The sequence below is a fragment of the Octopus sinensis genome, linkage group LG14 (assembly GCF_006345805.1).
Source record: "Octopus sinensis linkage group LG14, ASM634580v1, whole genome shotgun sequence".
In the NCBI taxonomy this organism is placed as follows: Eukaryota; Metazoa; Mollusca; class Cephalopoda; order Octopoda; family Octopodidae; genus Octopus; species Octopus sinensis.
The window spans coordinates 9739290-9760606 of NC_043010.1; the positions used below are offsets into that span (position 1 = coordinate 9739290).

Here is a 21317-nt window from a genome sequence, read left to right on the forward strand (position 1 = left end):
TTAAATACATATTAATGTGTCTATTGTATACGTGTGTGTGTGTGTGTGTGTGAGAGTGAAGTAAGAGTAAGAGAAAGGCAGGGAAAGACAGAGAAAGAAAGAGAGTACATCTTATGTACAAGAACACTAGAATGCTAAATGTAAAAGTCAGCAGTACAAAAATATAAATGAAACAAGAACGCTCAGAGAGCGCAATCCTCTGCCAAGGCAACACCAACGTTCTCTCAACGATTACATAGTGATGATTTTAAAAATGAGAATATCTGAAATAAACTCGACTGCTCTCACAAACGAGAATACTAAAAATGAACCTGACCACTCTAAAAAATTATGTAAAAAAAAAACTGGAAAAAATAATCCAGAATCTTATTTTGGTACTGGATCGATCCGAAAATCCAATCAGTTCATGCCAGTCATGAGGCCAAACATCCCTGAAAGTTTCATCCAAATCCATCCAGTGGTTCTTCAGATATCTTTTCCATAGTCAAACAAACATACAAACAAACACAACTGAAAACAATACTGCTGCCTTCACTAAGGCGGAGGTAATAAGAGCAAAGCATTAGTCAAGATAAATGAAAATATTGTCAGTCAAAAAGAATTTCTAAATACAGGGTGTTCATAAATTAACTTTACAACTTCCACACTTTATAGTATTTATTAAAGTTGAGATCTATCAATCAAGTTGGCAACCAATGGAGCCCATGTGGAGGCATTCTAATGTTTCTGATAAAACTTAACTTGTTTGCTTATGTTTTCAATAAACTCTGCTGAGTTATCCACAATTTTAATTTTATTTCTATTTTACTGCATTTTTTCAAACTGTAAAGATAATGTATAGACATCTTGTATCATTGACAGAGTAGTTATCCATAAGAATTGTGACCCACTATGTGTTCATCATCATCATCATCATCATCATCATTTAGCGTCCGCTTTCCATGCTAGCATGGGTTGGACAGTTCAACTGGGGTCTGTGAAGCCAGAAGGCTGCATCAGGCCCAGTCTGATCTGGCAGTGTTTCTACGGCTGAATGCCCTTCCTAACGCCAACCACTCCGTGAGTGTAGTGGGTGCTTTTTACGTGCCACTGCACAGGTGCCAGATGGCGCTGACATACGGCCACGGATGGATGGTGCTTTTTACGTGCAATGGGCACGGGGGCCAGGAGAGGCTGGCAATGGCCACGATCGGATGGTGCTTTTTACATGCCACTGGCACGGGAGCCAGGCGAGGCTGGCAACGGCCACAAACGGATGGTGCTTTTACGTGCCACCAGCGCGGGGGCCAGGCGAGGCTGGCAACGGTCATGAACGGATGATGCTACATGCCACCAGCACGGGGGCCAGGTGAGGCTGGCAACAGCCACGAATGGATGGTGCTTTTTACGTGCCACCGGCACGGAGGCCAGTCGGGGCGGCGCTGGCCACGGCCACGATCGGATGGTTCGCTTACTGTTGTGTGGTTTAATTCTTTATTCGATATATAGGCATTTGTTTTTAACAATCATTGCAAATATTTGTTCAGCTTCATGACAACAAATTATTGTGTCTATATCAGGAAATGTCACGTATATGCATTCAAACATGCATGCATACAAAAGTACATACATATATACATACAAACATCCTTATACACATACATCAATACCTATGTACATACATTCACGTGTGTGTGTGTGTGTGAATTTATTATCTCAGAATTTGATAGTCTATTCAACATTTCACCCTGAGCTATCAACTTTTGTTATAATAAATATTTGAATCCACTCTACAAAAATTGAGTCTATATGAGATAACATTTTTAGTACATAAAATATATTCAAACATACTTTACAACTCTTACATTAATATGTAATGTATATGTGTATGTATGTATGTATGTATGTATGTATGTATGCATGCATGCATGTAGGTATGTATGTATGTAGGTATGTATGTATGTATGTATGTATGTATGTATGTATGTATGTATGTATGTGTGTATGTATGTACGTACGTATGTAGGTATGTATGTATGTATGTATGTATGTATGTATGCATGCATGCATGCATGCATGCATGCATGCATGTATGTATGTATGTATGTATGTATGTATGTATGTATGTGTGTAAGTATGTAAGTATGTATGTATGTATGTATGTATGTAAGTATGTAAGTATGTATGTAGGTATGTATGTATGTATTATGGACATGTGTATGTACCTGTGTATACATTTAGAAGTACACACAAAATAATAAATGCTCATTCAATAGAAATATTTTATTTGTGTTGATATATATAAGCACATAACTGTGTATATATATGTGTGTGTGTGTGTGTGTGTGTGTGTACACTTATACAAATACACACAAATATGCAGGCTCTTGAACACACACACATGTACACACCCATATATTGTCATAACAATAATGGTTGAGAATAAAGTTTTGATGTACAATATATATCTACAATGGATATCTTGCCCCTTTTATTCCTGTTAAGTCTTTATTTACTCTTAATTGCTCACCTCTCCCATTCGCTGTACACCACTTGCATTTCGAAAAAATAGCATTGATTTGATTTGATCTGTCTCTATGCAATCTCTCCACCTTTTTATCGTTCTGTTCTACCAACTCTTCCCCATCACTCTTCTAATGCTCTATCTTTCACCTATGTCACTCTTCATTGACACTCTCTCTCTCTCTCTCACTGTTACTCTCCTCTATTGCTATGCAAGACTCAGCCTCTGTCTATCATCACCCAATTTTTATTGCTATCCAAACTGATATCATGCTGTTTTCCTAATCAATTTACCAACAACTAGCATATAGCTATCACAGTTTCTCTCACATTACTATCGTCCCAATTATTCTCTGACTCCTATAACTCCTATATTTTACACTCGTACTCATATTCTCTTCTTTCATCTGTAGTCAACACTTTTCCTATCTTAGTCATGTTTGCTTTGAAAGAATGGAGCCAACATTGAATGCAGAGGATTCTTTGGTTTAGCAACACTTTGATCAGTTTTCTATAAGGATAATGTTTCCCTATGATTATGTCTATAAAATTTACTTTGGGTTGGTTTGTTTGGATAGTTATTTTGGTGTTGAAGTCTTTGAAGGTATTTATTAAGATTTTTGTCTTAATATGCCCTAATTTGTGTCTATCCATGCTTTAGGAAATTGATACACCACCTTTGCAATACACAACACAACAAAATAGGATTCTATAACATAATACACAAGCAGAAGCAGAAAGGATTATTGTCCTTGAATGTCTATTGTGTTACAGAATCATCTTTTGAATTCAATGGAAGACAATATAGAGACAAATTATTTTAGAAAAACAACCTAGGAAAACGTGATATGAAAAGTGCTATGCAGTTAAAGAGCAAATCCAACTGGTGAAATGGTGTATGAAATGGCAATAACCATAAATCAGTTCTTAACACAAATGATGTTAGACATGAGCTAAAATTATAGCTATAGACAAAAGAATAAACCCTTTCCAGTCCATGTAAAATCTGCTTGAATTCTGAAAGAAGGCAGTTTACACCTGAAGATCACGGTAACCTGAAACTTGGGAGTCATGAGAAAAAAATTCCTTTTGAATTAGTGTTGAGTGCTCTCCATCTCTTTCATCGATACACTGTCAATTGGAATGTATGGAACCTGAAAAGATTTTATTAGGTAATAGAAATATCAACAGTATTTTGCTGATATCTGTTTTTATTTCTTTATTTATATATCTATTTGTTTGTTTATGTAGTTTCTTTATTGTTGAGTTGAGTCACATATTCACACAACATCCTTGTCTTTTTTTTAATATTTTTTATCTAGCTTTTAGTTACAGGCTTTGATATGCCCCGGGCACCTTTAATTAACCCCCATCACTGCATCGGATTTCATTCCTGGCCTACTTTTAAACAGGTTAGCAATAATCATCAACTCGGAGCATTCCACCATCTAATTCTCATCATTTTCCCATTTAACACGACTGCACCTCTTCAAACTTTTCCTTCAATGCAACATTTCATGCATTAAATTCGCAGATATATTTGCCTCTCATCTGAACTTAGACCATCCTTGATTACACATCCAGGAAATCGTACTTATTTCATTTTCATCCAATCACAGAGCTTTCCCTCTAATTTTATTATTGGAATTTTTCTGCTGCGTAGTATGTTTCTTCAGCTATCTGACTTGTACAGCCAACCAACATCTCAATATATAATTTACAGATTTGTCTTCAACAACATAATAGCTTTCTTTTATTATTTCTTTAAATAACTACCAAAGTATTTTGCTATTCTAAAATATTTTCCCAGTATTTTGTAGAATTTATATTTTATTTTACCTAAAAATTTCTTTACTTCTGTGTTGCTGTGAAATTCTATAATCTTAGACATAGATAATTGGATCTTCAAGGTGAAAAGAAAAAAGAAAAACTGGGAAAGAGAAAGGAAGGAAGAATAATGATTTTAAACATACAAACAAGACAAGGCCATGGGTTCCAGAGGAAAAGAATTGTCAATTCAATGGCCCTGTGTCATTGATTGGTACTTAATTTATTAAACACTGAAAGATGAAGGGCAAAGTCAACTACTGCTGGATTTGAACTTGGAATATAAAGAGCATTTTTCATTAATTGATCTACCATTCCTGCCAAAACTTCAGTAAAACTATTATAAAAAAAACATTTGTGTGTAGCTGCCTTTCAGAAAAAAAAAACAAAAAACAAACAAAAACATACTGCACGATTGATCTTATTGATTCAAAGGGGGCGGAAATAACCCTGATGTCCTGGGACAAGAGGATTTAGCCTAATTTCCTCAAAGCCACCAATACAATACAAAAGAGCCAATTGTTATTTCTCTCACAAACTGCATTGTAAAGTGAAAATAATCTTTGAATCTCTGACTTAAAAGCAATCATGGCATAGAAAAGAATGTGTTTATAAATACACACACATAGATATGCCACACATATCTGCATGTATATGTTTGTGTGTGTGTATATACATACATACATACATACAAACATATATGTACATACACACACACACACACACACATTACTTGTTTCAGTCATTAGACTGCAGCCATGCTGTGGTTCTGCCTTTGAAGAATTTTTTAGTCAAATGAATTAAGCCAAACACACAAACACACACACGTATATATATATATATATATATATATTCATATATATGACGGGCTTCTTTCAGTTTCCGTCTACCAAATCCACTCACAAGGCTTTGGTTGGCCTGAGGCTATAGTAGAAGACACTTGCCCAAGGTGCCACACAGTGGGACTGAACCCGGAACCATGTGGTTGGTAAGCAAGCTACTTACCACACAGCCACTCCTGCGCCTTATAATAATATAATTTAACTGCTATAACAAGCATTTCTTTATATCAAACTTTTTCATTGTTTATGAATTCTAGACATCAAAAAATATTTCCATTAAGAAAGATTTTCTGCAATAAAGTGTTGAGAATAATTTAATTGTTGAAAGAAAAGTTAATAATAAACTATTTCTTGCATTATGTAAAAGACAAAGATAATGTGAAAAAAAAACGAAAAAGTAATAAATCAGATGAGGAAAGAAAATACTTTGTTATTGACAATTCTGATTATAAATGAATGAATGGATAAGATTTATATTGCAAAGAAATGGCTTCAAGACAGAAAGACTGGACTGGTAGCACCAACAAAGTAGATATATTAAATCCCACCAAATGAAATATTGGTTTCCTTCTTTGCTTCTAGTTGTTGCTTTTTTTTTATGGTTTGAATGAATGTTCGTCCTTCGGGTTCGAAGATGACCCTTGACATCATTTGGTGGAATTGCTGCTACGAGACCGGAGGTGGCTGGTGAGGCCAATCCGGGCAAGAAAGCTTCTTACAAGTGGGGGCAGAAGTGGGTAGGGGCTGTGCTATTGGTGCAGGTGGCTCTGGCTTTCTGCATCTGGCGGCGTTTCTGATCTGCTGACTGAATCCATCTCTCCTCTCCTCGGCTGTCTTTGCTCCTGAGAGATGGATTTTTATGGTTTAGTCTGAAGAGGAATAGCAAACCCTGATACTCATTTTAGAGCTTTGAGCCTTCTAGATGGAAATTACCCCCGAAATGGAAAATTAGAGGGTAAAAAATAAGATTTTGTAACATTAATGTCTGAAGCGATAGAACTGCTGGCAAGATTTAAACTGAGTTTCAGGTCTTTTTTCTAATAAAATATTTTGTCTAATATACATTAAATAGGAAAATTTCCTGGGGCAAATATCTAGCCTGGACAAAAATCCCACAGCCCAAATTAAAAAATATTTGGGATGACAAAAAAAGGAACAGAAATATTACTGAGTTGTATCTTGTAAGGGTGATTAGGCCAATAATAATCACATGCACTGGTTCCATTTCACTTCTTTTATTATTAAGCTAGTTGAAGGTGGTGAGTTGGTGGAATCTTTATTACAAATGTTTATTGGCATTTCATCTGTCCTTATGTTCTGAGTTCAAATTTTGCAGGGGTCAACTTTGCTTCCCATCTTTCTGGGGTTACTAAAATGAGTACCAGTTGAATACTGAAGTTGATGTAATTGACTTACCCTAACGCCCGGACTTGCTGGCCTTGTGCCAAAAAGTTGAAACCATTATTAAGCTAGTTAACAATTTAACCAATTAACTAAATAACTATTTGATTGGTTTTTCAATAAATCAATCAGTTATCTAGGTTCATCAAAGTTCTTTTGTTGCCATTCACATTGATTTCCTTCAATGGGATAGTATAGTGCTCAGGCCTTTCTCTTTGCATCAAAACCAGACTACAGAGCCAGCCCTGTACTAGTTTACTGTAGACTTGACAAAACATTTTACTACACTGGGCAATGCATGGTTATCACATGAAACACAATAATTCCCTGTTCTCACATCCAAGGTTGTTTTAATAGTATTGTAGACCAAGCAGACAAAGCAAAGCACTGAGACCTCAACATTCCCTGTTAAAACTCTATGTATTTTAAACATTTTCTCCTATGTTCTATCTAAAGCACAAAAGTTGTCAGGCAGATTTCCCTCCCTTAGTTAAAGACCTCAAAACTATGCAATCTGACTTCGTTTTTGAGGCTATTTTTGTAGTGAAAAAGAGTTGTTGTCCCAAAAACATATTTTATTTGGTAGCTGAAAGATTACTAAATCTTTTGATACCACATATGTCAGAATTGGCAACTCAGTTTTCGAATCTATAAGGAATATACAGAAACACACACAAACTCTGTCTTAAATATATAGATAGCAATATTGTTTATATAAAATATAGCAATATAGTTCGTTTTTATATGTAGTTTACAAAAGTCTTGTAGTGAACTTGTGTGTTATAACATATCTTGGGAGGGTCATTATGTCAATAAAAAAATAAACACACACTGGTTCTATTTAGGTTCTTTTATTATTGTTATCATCATCATCATCATTATTATTATTATTATTATCATTATTATTATTATTATTATTATTATTATTATTATTATTATTATCATTAACATTATTGGTGAATTGATGAACCATATAACCAAATTCTAACTAATTCATTGTTTGTTTAAGAATTCAGATTGATTGACCAAATGATTAATCAAACAATTGATTAGTCAATTGGTTAAATGGTTAAACAACCAGATAATGATTATAAAAGACAAGAAATATAAGCAGTACATGTGTTTATTATTGGCAGAATGACTCTCCTGAGATACAACAAAAGATAGAAATAGTATTTTCATATACATACATACATGCACATATATATATATATATATATATACATACATACATACATACATACATACATACATACATACATACATACATACATATATATATATATATATATATATATATATATATATATATATATATATAGGAACTAAATTGATAACTGTTTCTGACAAAGACCCAAGATCTGAAATTTCATGGGAGTAGGTTAGTCAATTAAATTGATCCAGTATTTGGCACCGCTTTATTTTATTGGGCCCAGTGGATTAAAATAAAGGGGACCTCAGAACTTGAATTCAGAATGTAAAGAGCAACGACAAATGCTGTAATGCGCTTTGTCTGTCTATTTCTACCACTTCACCCCACCTTGTATACAGTATTAATAATACAATTAAATTATATCGAGAATCAACAATACAATAAGTTGTAATTGAAATAATTTCTAGAATATTGTTATGAGAAAAGGAAGACACATAAATTTAGTCTTGAGGTGAATCTACTAGTCTGATTCGATTCATAGTCGTAGCTATTTTACTTTGTATTGGTAACATTCAAAAGAACAGCATGAATACCACACAAATTCATTTCCTCTCCCCCTTTCTCACTCTCTGTCTGTCTCTCTCTCTCTCTCTCTCTCTCTCTCACTTACTCTTTTATAAATCTTCCTAAGAAAGAAATCAATTTAGAGAAGAAATGCTTAATTCTATATTCCACAAATTTCGAATGTAGCTATTAGGCAAAATGTAGCAAGGAATGTAACTTTTTAATGCAAAGGGTGGCGGAAGAAATATGACTACATTAAAACAAAAAAAAGAAAAAAATAAAAATTGAAATAAAAATTAAAATGTATTCATTTAAAATTATAAATTGCAAATTGTAAATTGCTAGTATTGTATAAGGGATTGAAACAAAAAAGTTTTCTCCAGGCATTCACAGTCAAAAGGGGTTAAGAAACAACACTTAAGCAGTAAAGAACAAATACACAAACTAAAAAAATCAATCTAGATAATAGGAATGGTTGAAGAGAAGAATTAGTGAAAAATAACAAACATTCCTCTTCACAGAATGAATGGAAGCATAAAAAATATTTTTGATTCAATAAGAAGCCATAAGTATGACACGGTTGTTCATAAAATAGCCTGATTAAGAATTTTCTTTCAATAGAAAATCTAAAAAGAAATACACCTTCTAAAATAGATGGTGTCATGGAATTACAGGGAAGGAATAGATGCTTCTAATTTGTTCATTTTCTTTAGAAGGTACATATTTATAAAATATTTAAGTATGTATTTACACACACACGCATGTGTACACTCACATAGACATAAATACAGACATACCTTTTATCTATCTATCTATCTATGTGGGTGAAAAACCCTCTCAGTTATGGCAGAGCAGCAAGAGTTTCAGTTTTCAATAAATCAATGAAATATTATGAATACTTCGCTTCATGGGCTGAGTATGTCTCCTCTTGTTGTTTGCACTTCAAAATCTGATGGATAATGTGTGTGTGTGTGTGCATGTGTGTAAGTGTATGTGTATTTGTGTGCATATGTGTTTAAATGAAGACACACATACACAATATATCTATATCTATGTATATACATACATATATATATATATATATATATATATATATATATTCTGTTGTGCCTGGGGAAAGTCATTTTCTTTTTGTGCCTTATTATTTAACACACTCACCAGTAAAATTTCCACTTTTTTCTTATTTTTATTGTTCTAAAATTTTCATTGCGTCTTGCAACCTTTTCAATAGTTTTGACTCTCAAAACTATTGAAAAGATTGCAAGACGCAACGAAAATTTTAGGACAATAAAAATAAGAAAAATTTTACGACAAAAAAAATAAGAAAAAAGTGGAAATTTTACCGGTGGGTTTGTTAAATAATAAGGCACAAAAAGAAAATGACTCTCCCCAGACAAAACAGAATATGCTTCGACTCACGGACTCATATAAAGAATCTTGCAAACCAAATCCAAAAACGAAATATATATAATATATATATATATATATATATATATATATATATATATATATATATATACATATATATATATATATATACATATATATGTATACATATACACATATATATATATATATATATATATATATATATATTATATATATATATATCACTGTGACCGTTACCGACCAGGCTATCAGATGTTGCTACGCATCGCTGGTTACAATGCGCTTCATATTGTTTTAGCCTTCAAGTGGCACCACCCCGCTGGCTAAGCGGGGAGGCCAATATATATATATATATATATATTTCTTTATTGCTAGCAGGGGGCGAAACATAGAGGGGACAAACAAGGACGGACAAGCAGATTAAGTCGATTACATTGACTCCAGTGTGTAACTGGTACTTATTTAATCGAACCCAAAAGGATGAAAGGCAAAGTCGACCTCGGTGGAATTTGAACTGAGAACATAAAGACAGTCGAAATACCACTAATCATTTCACCCAGCATGCTAACATTTCTGCCAGCTCTCTGCCTTATATATATGTATGTGTGTGTGTATATATATATATATATATATATATATATATATATATATATATATATATATATATGTATATATATATATATATATATAATATATATATATATATATATATGTATATATATATATATATATATATATATATATATATATATGTATATATATATATATATATTATATATATATATATATATATATATATATATATATGATACCAAGCAGTTTGATTCAACTTTACATTACACATTACCTAAGGTTTCTTGAACATACTGTATATATGTGCATATATGTGTATCTGTAAGTGTGTATGTATTTGTATGTCAATGTCAGTGAATGTGCATACATATAATGCTTGCCTAATAGAAGTTCCAAGGGGCATGCATAATTTATTTGTCAAAAATATGCACTGGAACTAAGTGACTTTCCTATCATATAATGTCTACTATTTTTGACACCCAATAATTTTCACAGTTCCCAGGCACTCACCCTCTAAAAGAAGCAGAACATATGCAAGGACACAGCAACCTTCTAAGCAGACCAAGTACAGAGGAGTGGCTGTGTGGTAAGTAGCTTGCTAACCAACCACATGGTTCCGGGTTCAGTCCCACTGCGTGGCATCTTGGGCAAGTGTCTTCTGCTATAGCCCCGGGCCGACCAATGCCTTGTGAGTGGATTTGGTAGACGGAAACTGAAAGAAGCCTGTCATATATATTATAGGTGTCGGAGTGGCTGTGTGGTAAGTAGCTTGCTAACCAACCACATGGTTCCGGGTTCAATCCTACTGCGTGGCATCTTGGGCAAGTGTCTTCTGCTATAGCCCCGGGCCGACCAATGCCTTGTGAGTGGATTTGGTAGACGGAAACTGAAAGAAGCCTGTCATATATATTATAGGTGTCGGAGTGGCTGTGTGGTAAGTAGCTTGCTAACCAACCACATGGTTCCGGGTTCAATCCTACTGCGTGGCATCTTGGGCAAGTGTCTTCTGCTATAGCCCCGGGCCGACCAATGCCTTGTGAGTGGATTTGGTAGATGGAAACTGAAAGAAGCCTGTCGTATATATATATATAATATATATATATATATATGTGTGTGTATGTGTGTGTGTTTGTGTGTCTGTGTTTGTTCCCCTAGCATTGCTTGACAACCGATGCTGGTGTGTTTATGTTCCCGTTACTTAGCGGTTCGGCAAAAGGGACCGATAGAATAAGTACTGGGCTTACAAAAGAATAAGTTCCGGGGTCGAGTTGCTCGATTAAAGGCGGTGCTCCAGCATGGCCGCAGTCAAATGACTGAAGCAAGTAAAAATAAAAAAAAGATAAAAATATGAGTAGCATATGGGAACCGATATTAAGGAAGGATAGGAAAATATTAGATTTATAAGCCCTAAAATTCACTCTATAATTGCTTATAGTGGTTAAGAGTGTGGGCTACTAACCCCAAGATTCCGAGTTCGATTCCAGGCAGTGACCTGAATAATAATAATAATAATAATAACAACATCGAAAAATAGGTACGAGAACCCAAGGTAACTGATGAAGGCTGAAGGGTATATCAGCTGAAACGCTGTTTTAACAGCAAACAAGATGAAGACAAATATCCGTCAAATGTAAATAATGTAGACTTAGTCTCTTTCTCAAACTCCTGAGATTGATGAGAGGAAGGGCAGAAGATATCATCATGTCAGTAACCTGGCCTGCATGCTTGCAACAGAACAAACTCTGCAAAAGGCCAGGTGGGAATGTTAAACTAAGAAATGGATAAATTGGTTCATATAAAAATAAAGAGCATTGATCTTGATCCTTTTTCAGAAACTTGCAACAGAAAGGATTGCATTAAAGGCACACATAAGCCTGGTAGTGGAACTAAAGTGTGTGATGGCATTACCTGGTTTGTACTAAAAGGGTTGGATGGAACCTACACTCGCCTCCTTATGAGAGCTCAAAATCTCTCGTGGAAGCGCCATCCAACCAAAATGCAAATATATGGGAAACTACCACCTGTGTCATCTCTTGTGAAAGGTAAGAGAGTCCAGTTTGCTGGACATTGTTGTAGAGCTGAAAAAGAAGTAATTTCTACTCTTCTCCTCTGGAAGCCATCTACTCGCAATACCAGAGGGCGCACACTCTCCTACTCTGATGTAATCTCCAGGGATACAGGCATCCAGCAACAGGACCTCCGTAATGCCATGATGGACCGTGAAGTCTGGCGTAGCATGGTAAATTCCATTGTCTCGACCACGGTCGAACAATGATGATGAAAAGGGTTAATTTCAAAATTTTAACTGACATTTTTAAAAATATGCAGATATATTGAACTGTTTGCAAATTGATATTGTGATAAAATATTTAAATGTCAACGAAAGAATAAACCAATATGATATGAATTGTAGAGTTAAAATGGATTGAAACACTGATTTCTGTATCAAATGACAATAAATCTCAGTTGAGAATGTTAGAATATTTGTGTTTATATCACTAACTCTCTTTTCTCTTTTCTCTCTTTTACTTGTTTCAGTCATTTTGACTGCAGCCATGCTGGAGCACCGCCTTTAGTCGAGCAAATCGACCCCGGGACTTATTCTTTGTAAGCCTAGTACTTATTCTATCGGTCTCTTTTGCCGAACCACTAAGTGACGGGGATATAAACACACCAGCATCGGTTGTCAAGCAATGCTAGGGGGACAAACATAGACACACAAACACATACACACACACGAATATATATATATATACATATACACGACAAGCTTCTTTCAGTTTCCGTCTACCAAATCTACTCACAAGGCATTGGTCGGCCCTGGGCTATAGCAGAAGACACTTGCCCAAGATGCCACGCAGTGGGACTGAACCTGGAACCATGTAGTTAGTTAGCAAGCTACTTACCACACAGCCACTCCTGCGCCTAGAAATAAATTTAGATGAAAATTAAGAAATTCATCATCATCATCACAATAGCACGTAGAATATATAACAAGAACCTCGCCAGCTTATAGTGAAGCCATTTTTCAGACACTGGACCTGCAAGAAATAGCAGCCAAGGCTCACCCAAATCATAACCAATCAACTTCTAAAAGCAGAAAGTATACATCAGGTAAGCATCATCATCATCGCTATCATCGTAGGTGATGTCACACTGGCATTATTGTTGTCATTGTCATCATCGTTTGGCTTCTTTAAGTAGCTGTGCACCAAATCACCCCCAAGTCTTTGGCTGGCTCTCCACATGACTTATTAATGTATCAAAGGTATCTTTTCTTCGGGGATTATCTCTCATAAGAGCAGGTATTTTGATGCCTTATCTAATTAGACATCTGGCCTCTGCTTAGGATAAATACTCTATCTGAGGCCCCCATAGCTGTTTAAGAGAAGAAAAAAAACACTAATGGAGTACATTGAATGTAAATTGAGCAAATAAAGTGTTGAGTGCAACATTTGCATTGTATATCTTCAATGAACATCTGCTGTAAGTTGCTGTGGCCTATCTATTCTTAAACATACCTGGTCACTCAAACTTATGATTAAAAAGACATTCCATCCGTGGCCACACAAACGTTTTATGAATATGAAGGGCTATAGAATCTAAAATGTCTCGTCCTTATTTAAGATGGTAGGGTACAATCTGAGATCGATGTAAATGTTTTGCTAGCCATTCATGTGACTAAGCAGAGGTTCCTTTGTCATTTTATATACCGTAGGTTAACCTTTATGGCAAACTGGCAAACAGCCTTCTCTAAGATTAGATGATTGACACTCCTTAACAAAGACATTATCAAACACGTGCTCAAAGCCTAATGCATTAAACAGAGCAATGAGTGGTAAAGAAATGAGAAAGAAATTCTGAGAGTGATAATCAAGTATGGGAAATAAACATTTGTTTGAAATGTAACATCCATTTAGTTGTCAGACGTTTCATTGTTGTTCTATGACGACTACACGTGAATAAAAGATATTGACAGCTATTGATTTATCCAGCTCTATTATATGAAATATTATATAATTTTGGAAATGAATATGTATATTTTTATTTGATATTATTTTTCCATTAACGACTCCAATACTTGAGTGGTATTTTATTCTATCGACATCAGGTGAATGAAAGGTGAGGTTAACTTCTATAGGATTTGAACTTAAAATGTAAACATTTGGAACAAATACTCCAAAGAACATTGTCTGACAGTTATATGTTTCTGCCATCCACTGACCTTAGTCTATAAATATAATAATGGTTGGTTTGTCCACATTAATCTGTAGGGAGCATAGGGCTGGTTTCCCAGTTTTTCTGGTGTAAATATTCCTCCTAGGATGGGACACCAGTCCATTGCGGGGTTACTTATTTTTGCCAGCTGAGTGGACTGGAACAACATGAAATGAAGTGTTTTCCTCAAGAATACAAGAGATTGCCTGGTCCGGGAATCATGAGTCCAACACCCTGACCACTAATCCATGCTCCTCCACATAAATATAATATTGTGTTTGTTTGTCCCCACCACCACTTGACAACCGGTGTTGGTTAATTTACACCCACCTAATTTAGTGACCAAAATGTGACCAAAACAATAAGCACCAAACTTAAAATTAAGTACTGATGTTGATTTGTTTTGACTAAACTTTTCAAAGCACTGCCATAACATGGTCACAGTCAAATGACTGAAACAAGTAAAAAGTGAATGATACCCAGTAGCAAATTGTCACAAAACTGGGAAAATACTGAGAAGCTCTGATGAAAATCTGCTGGGGTTTTCATTTCTAATAACACAGTTGGCAGTATTTAGAAATCTGTTTGTTATGCAGTCATAATTAATAGCATCCCTTTAATGAATGTATAAAGAGCAAACAAAATATATTCAATAAAAAACAAGAGAATTACTTTACTATACAAAAGAAAAAGCTGAATACAAAATAGGCACAAAACAAAACAGTAATCTAGAACTAATAATGGAATCAGTCACTGTAATATCCACAATTACTCCAAAAATAAAGCTTGATCGAACAAGCTTAATGAAAGATCAGTGTAGAATTGTTTCAATTATTAATAAAGAATATACGAAGCGGTGAATTGCCCTTTTTACTCTCATAGACAATATTAAACGGTCAAGAAGACCGTTTGTTTCATTTATATTTTTAGAGGTGTGGGATGTATAGCTGGAACTACCCACATCTTTGTTCCAGTAATGGACTTGCAGAGGCAGGCAGATTAAATTGTTTAGTGTTTTGAACTGTGAAATGTGTACGTGGACAATTGATTGAATAGCAGCCTAGGAACTAATGGGGTATCAACGCCTTGGACAATTGTGTACGTGGAATAGCAGCCTAGGAACTAATGGGGTATCAACGCCTTGGACAATTGTGTACGTGGAATAGCAGCCTAGGAACTAATGGGGTATCAACGCCTTTATTAATGCTATCTTGTGTTCTGGCTGAATTTATGCAATTTTCTAAGGCAAAGTCTAGTTACTCTTTTACTTGTTTCAGTCATTTGACTGCGGCCATGCTGGAGCACCGCCTTTAGTCGAGCAACTCGACCCCGGGACTTATTCTTTTTGTAAGCCCAGTACTTATTCTATCGGTCTTTTTTTGCCAAACTGCTTAGTAACAGGGACGTAAACACACCAGCATCGGTTGTCAAGCAATGCTAGGGGGACAAACACAGACACACAAACACACACACATACATATATATATATACATATATATATATACATATATACGACAGGCTTCTTTCAGTTTCCGTCTACCAAATCCACTCACAAGGCATTGGTCGGCCCGGGGCTATAGCAGAAGACACTTGCCCAAGATGCCACGCAGTGGGACTGAACCCGGAACCATGTGGTTAGTTAGCAAGCTACTTACCACACAGCCACTCCTGCACCTATAGTTAGTAGCAAATATATGCACTCAGGAGGTGAAACTAATTGCAAGAAAAATGTTTGCTTTTTATTTAAAGTAATAAAAATTTCTATTCAATAATGATTACTTAATTGATAAGATAAATTATTAGAATGGTAACTAAACAAGTTTCTCTAAAATTTTTAAAATTGCAAAAGCATTGCTCAGTTTTCTTGTGGATTGATGTACATCTCATTCTTGTTTTGGTCACTCACTGCTACTCAACCTTTGGCAGCGTGGTTAGGAGGTTTACTTTGCAACTACATAGTTTCAGGTTCAGTCCCACTGTGTGGCACCTTAAGGAAGTAGCCTCAGCTATAGCCCTGAGTAAACCAATACTTTGTGAGTGAATTTAGTAAAGGAAAACTGCGTGGAAGCCTGGAATACATGTGAATGCATGAATGCATGTGCTTTTTGTATTTGTACTGTGTTTGTTCCCCTGCTTCTATTTGACAACCAGTGTTGGTTTTTTTATATCCTGTTTGTTCCCCTCCTTCTATTTAACAACCAGTGTTGCTATTTTTACATCCTGTTTGTTCCCCTCCTTCTATTTGACAACCAGTGTTGGTTTTTTTACATCCTGTAACTTAGCAGTTCAACAAGAAAGACATGTAAAATAAGTATCAGATTTAAACAAAATTAATCAGAAGCACCAGGGTGAATTTGTTTGGCTAAAATCTTCTGAGGTGGTGCCACAGCATGGCCACAGTGCAATAACTGAAACAAGTAAAAGATGAACGATGAAGATACTGTCTCTTATATTGTAATTATTAAATCTAAGACATTGAATTTCATACAAAAGATATCTTTAATAATAATGTAATTATCTCTCAAAGAAATCTTAAACCATATACCACAAAAAAAAAATCTCTTATTACAATAAAACTGAAAATGCTATCTCAACGGCTGAAAACATTAAAACAATCTTTCAAAAAATTGAGAATGCTAAAATATGATTTGGTAGCAACCTGGAACACTAAAATACTATCTAGTAAGATACTGGTTTCAAATTTTGGCACAAGGCCAGCAATTTTGAGGGAGCAAGTGAGTAAAAAAAGAGGTATATCTACTAAAATAACTTGGTTATCAAGTGCACATTTGATACAGAATAATTACAGAATGATGACAAATTATCTAGAAATTAAGAAATTTATGAGCTACCATTGAATAAATCTAACGAAAATTAACAATTTTGTAACAAATCCAAAACAGAAGTAACAATGAAATAAATATTTTACAAATAAGAATTGTAGAATAGCTTGGAAAAAATGTCACTTGTTAGATGTGAAGATGGAGTAAAATGTCAAACATGACAGTCAAAATATGAAACAAAGAATGGCACGAAGGTGGTGCTTTGCAGTAAATGCTTTTGGCCAATCATTATAGAATACAGTGATTGATTTATACAAATGTCACACAACTTAAGAAGGAATCAATTGAAATATATTATTTCCTGAAAAACAAAGCCTAAACTGTTTTGAGTGTGAGAACTAAATTCCATAAACAAGTCACCATCTTTTTTCTAACCTTCTTGCATAAATATACATAGCAGGTGACCTCTTTGATGCAAAAGCGATATCTCCTTACTCTTTAACTCTTTTACTTGTTTCAGTCATTTGACTGCGGCCATGCTGGAGCACCACCTTTAGTCGAGCAAATCGACCCCGGGACTTATTCTTTGTGAGCCCAGTACTTATTCTATTGGCTCGGATGGTGCTCTTGGCACCCTACTAGCACAGGCACAAGTGCCAGTAAGGCGAATATGCATATAATATATATATACATATGCATACATATATAGGGAGATTTCATGAAAAAAACAAAAGAGGAAGGCAGGTGGTGTACAAAACAAACAGATGTATTAGTATAACACTCAGGAATTGAAAAAGTCTTTTACGTTTCGAGCCTACGCTCTTCTACAGAAAGGGACACAGAAAATAACAAGGAGAGAAAAAAGGTGTGTAGTTGCTACCGATCTATCATGGTGACTGCCAGACAGAAGTGTCACACGGGAGAGTGAAGAAGTAGGAGAGATAGCAGAGTAAAGATGACCCCCAACACGAAGGGGTGTGTGTGTATAAGAGAGTACATATGTGTGTGTGAAAGAGGGCTGGTGGTCTGGACGCGTGCATGTATGTATGTGAAGGTGTGAAAATGTGGGGATGGGAATTGGTCAGTGCTGGTGTGTGGGTTGGGTGGTGTGTTGTACATATGTATAAGTACATATACACTTTTACACTTTTACTTGTTTCAGTCATTTGACTGTGGCCATGCTGGAGCACCGCCTTTAGTCGAGCAAATCGACCCCAAGACTTATTCTTTGTAAGCCCAGTACTTATGCTATCAGTCTCTTTTGCCGAACCGCTAAGTGTGTATGCACATATATAAAGAAAAGAGAGAAAACACACACTTACCTTCAATTGGCCGGGGAACAGTTATTGAATGCCGCATGGTTTCTAAATTGATGTAGGTTTGATAGGTTTGGTTATTGTATTCAAAAGTTCGATAGTATGGCAATAACAAGTAAAGATCTGCTATTATTCTTTACAAATATATTGAGTGTGTTGGTGCCTTACAGTGCATTAGTTTTGGATATCAGACTAAGCTCAAGAACCTTCTTCTGTTTCATCTTTTACAATCAGAATTTTTTTTTTTTAATATATAATTTCAACAAATGCCTTCAAAGGTCTGATATGTATATAATTACAGAATATGTATGTGCTCTTGTTTTTTGGGTTTTTTTTTCGCTTTTATTTATTCTTTCTTTTTTTTTTTGTTTTGAAGTTTTCGAGATGTACTTCAATTCTTTAGTTTGTTTTTTGTTTTTTTGTTGTTTTTTTTTTTCTTTCTTTAAGTATTTGTAAAGAACTTCATCCATGCTGCCTTCAACTTATGAACTCCGTTAAAATAAAAGACGAAAAAATGTTTGTGAACATAAACAAGTATTAGTGTTATGTACAAGTTATATCAAAGGCTATATCACTTTTTTTTCAATTTTTTTTTATAGTTATAGGTATTGTATAAAACATTGTCCTCCATACATTTCAGATTTGATCAGAAAATTACATTTATAAGGCTGGGATAGTACAACATATGTTACAGGGTGAGTGCGTATGATATTTACACTGTATTGTTTGAATGGAATGTATTAATGATATAGTTTGGCATACAGACAGAACAATATTATCAATATAGTAACAAAAAAAATGACAAGCTGGAAATATATATATTCTCAGCTTCTATCATATCTGGAACAGTATACCAATTATTTTTATCAACAACAATTTCATAGTGTTTGGCTTTATTGGGTGTTCTCTTTAAAACTTGTTTTAGGTAGACTCTAAAGCAACTGAATATACATCTTTCATAAAGGTTTGATAACGGTTATGGGTTGTAGATTAGATCTGGGCTTGTTCACCAATGGAGTGCAGGAATCTGAAGAAGTAAAAGAAGAAAATAGAATGGTAAATAAATGAGTTTAGAACTAACTTTCTTAAGCAAAAATATAGGTTTCAGAAAAGTTTTAATGAAAGTATTCAACATTTTCACAGGAATTATACTTGTGACTCATCATATAGATGTTCTTATTTAATTACTTTCTTAAATGGATTTACTTTTTAATTTCAAAGATCTTGAATTTGTTAGAGAATCTCATAATGTTCTAAAAATGAAAGCAAAAAAAAAAAAAAAAATCTATAATCACTGAATATTTGGCTTCAGGAATTTTAAAGCTTGTAAGAGACAATTCCATAATTAAGGCAGTTCTATATTGAAGAAAAAATTGTGTTTTGCAGTAACTAGCTGGATTTAAAGTTAATAGACAGACAAGATTGCAACGAAAGCACGGAAATAATATTGAAAGTTAATAATATTGAAAATTGGTAGATTATTTCATTAGCAATGGAATCACAGAGTTTGTAAGTGACTGAAAATGAACCAATCAGAAAGTTTGAAGAGAAACTTAATTTTAGAGGGAAATTACAGGAGAATATTTTATTTTAGTTTCATGGTAATGAAGACGGAGAGCAAGACAGAAGAAGCAGAGGAGATGTGAAGCTGATAACCGTTCTAAGTGAATTGCAATTTCATTGGAAATTGTTCTGCAACACATGATGGAAACTGAACTATCTGTAGTGTGAACGTAAATTACGGCTTGGTGATACTATTCAATGAAGATAACCATGAAATTTATAAATAGGTACAAGGGCTGAAATTTTTAACAGGGAAAGTGTCTGTGTGGTAAGCAGCTTGCTTGCCGACAACATTGGTTCTGGGTTCATTCCCACTGTGTGTGGGACCTTGGGCAAGTGTCCTCTGCTATAGCCTCGGGCCAACCAAAGCCTTGTGAGTGGATTTGGTAGACGGAAACTGAAAGAAGCCCGTCGTATATATGTATATATATATATTATATAGGCGCAGGAGTGGCTGTGTGGTAAGTAGCTTGCTAACCAACCACATGGTTCTGGGTTCATTCCCACTGTGAGTGGCACCTTGGGCAAGTGTCCTCTGCTATAGCTTCGGGCCAACCAAAGCCTTGTGAGTGGATTTGGTAGACGGAAACTGAAAGAAGCCTGTCGTATATATGTATATATATGTATGTGTGTGTATATGTTTATGTGTCTGTGTTTGTCCCCCCCCCCACCAACATCACTTGACAACCGATGCTGGTGTGTTTATGTCCCCGTAACTTAGCAGTTCGGCAAAAGAGACCGATAGAATAAGTAATAAGCTTCCCAAGAATAAGTCTTGGGGTTGATTTGCTCGACTAAAGGTGGTGCTCCAGCATGGCCGCAGCCAAATGACTGAAACAAGTAAAAGAGTGTAAGAGTAAAAGAGATTAGATTAGCCCCAATATTTGTCTCCCTGGTACCCTATTATTTTGACCCCAGTGGAGTGGGATGAAAGGTTAAGATAGCTTTGGAAAGATTTGAACTGAGGACTTAAGAAGACCAAACTAAGCAGCATAAGGCGTTTTTTTTTCCCTGATACCCAGATAAAACTGCTAAATATGTTTCTTTATTACCCACAAGGGGCTAAACACAGAGGGGACAAACAAGGACAGACAAACGAATTAAGTCGATTACATCGACCCCAGTGCGTAACTGCTACTTAATTTATCGCCCCCGAAAGGATGAAAGGCAAAGTTGACCTCGGCGG

At 35.1% G+C, this 21317-nt stretch overlaps 1 protein-coding gene across 2 annotated transcripts in view; it reads right to left on the reverse strand.

Annotated features, from left to right (window-relative positions):
- The window catches only part of LOC115218862 (protocadherin beta-16), a 41948-nt gene that overhangs the window by 8376 nt on the left and 12255 nt on the right, over positions 1–21317 (reverse strand). For both annotated transcript variants that reach the window (XM_029788814.2, XM_036508608.1), the window contains exon 3: positions 18575–19595. In XM_029788814.2, the coding sequence (XP_029644674.1) occupies positions 19525–19595 (71 nt within the window). In that variant the 3' untranslated portion in view covers positions 18575–19524. The remainder of the gene's footprint in view (positions 1–18574; positions 19596–21317) is intronic.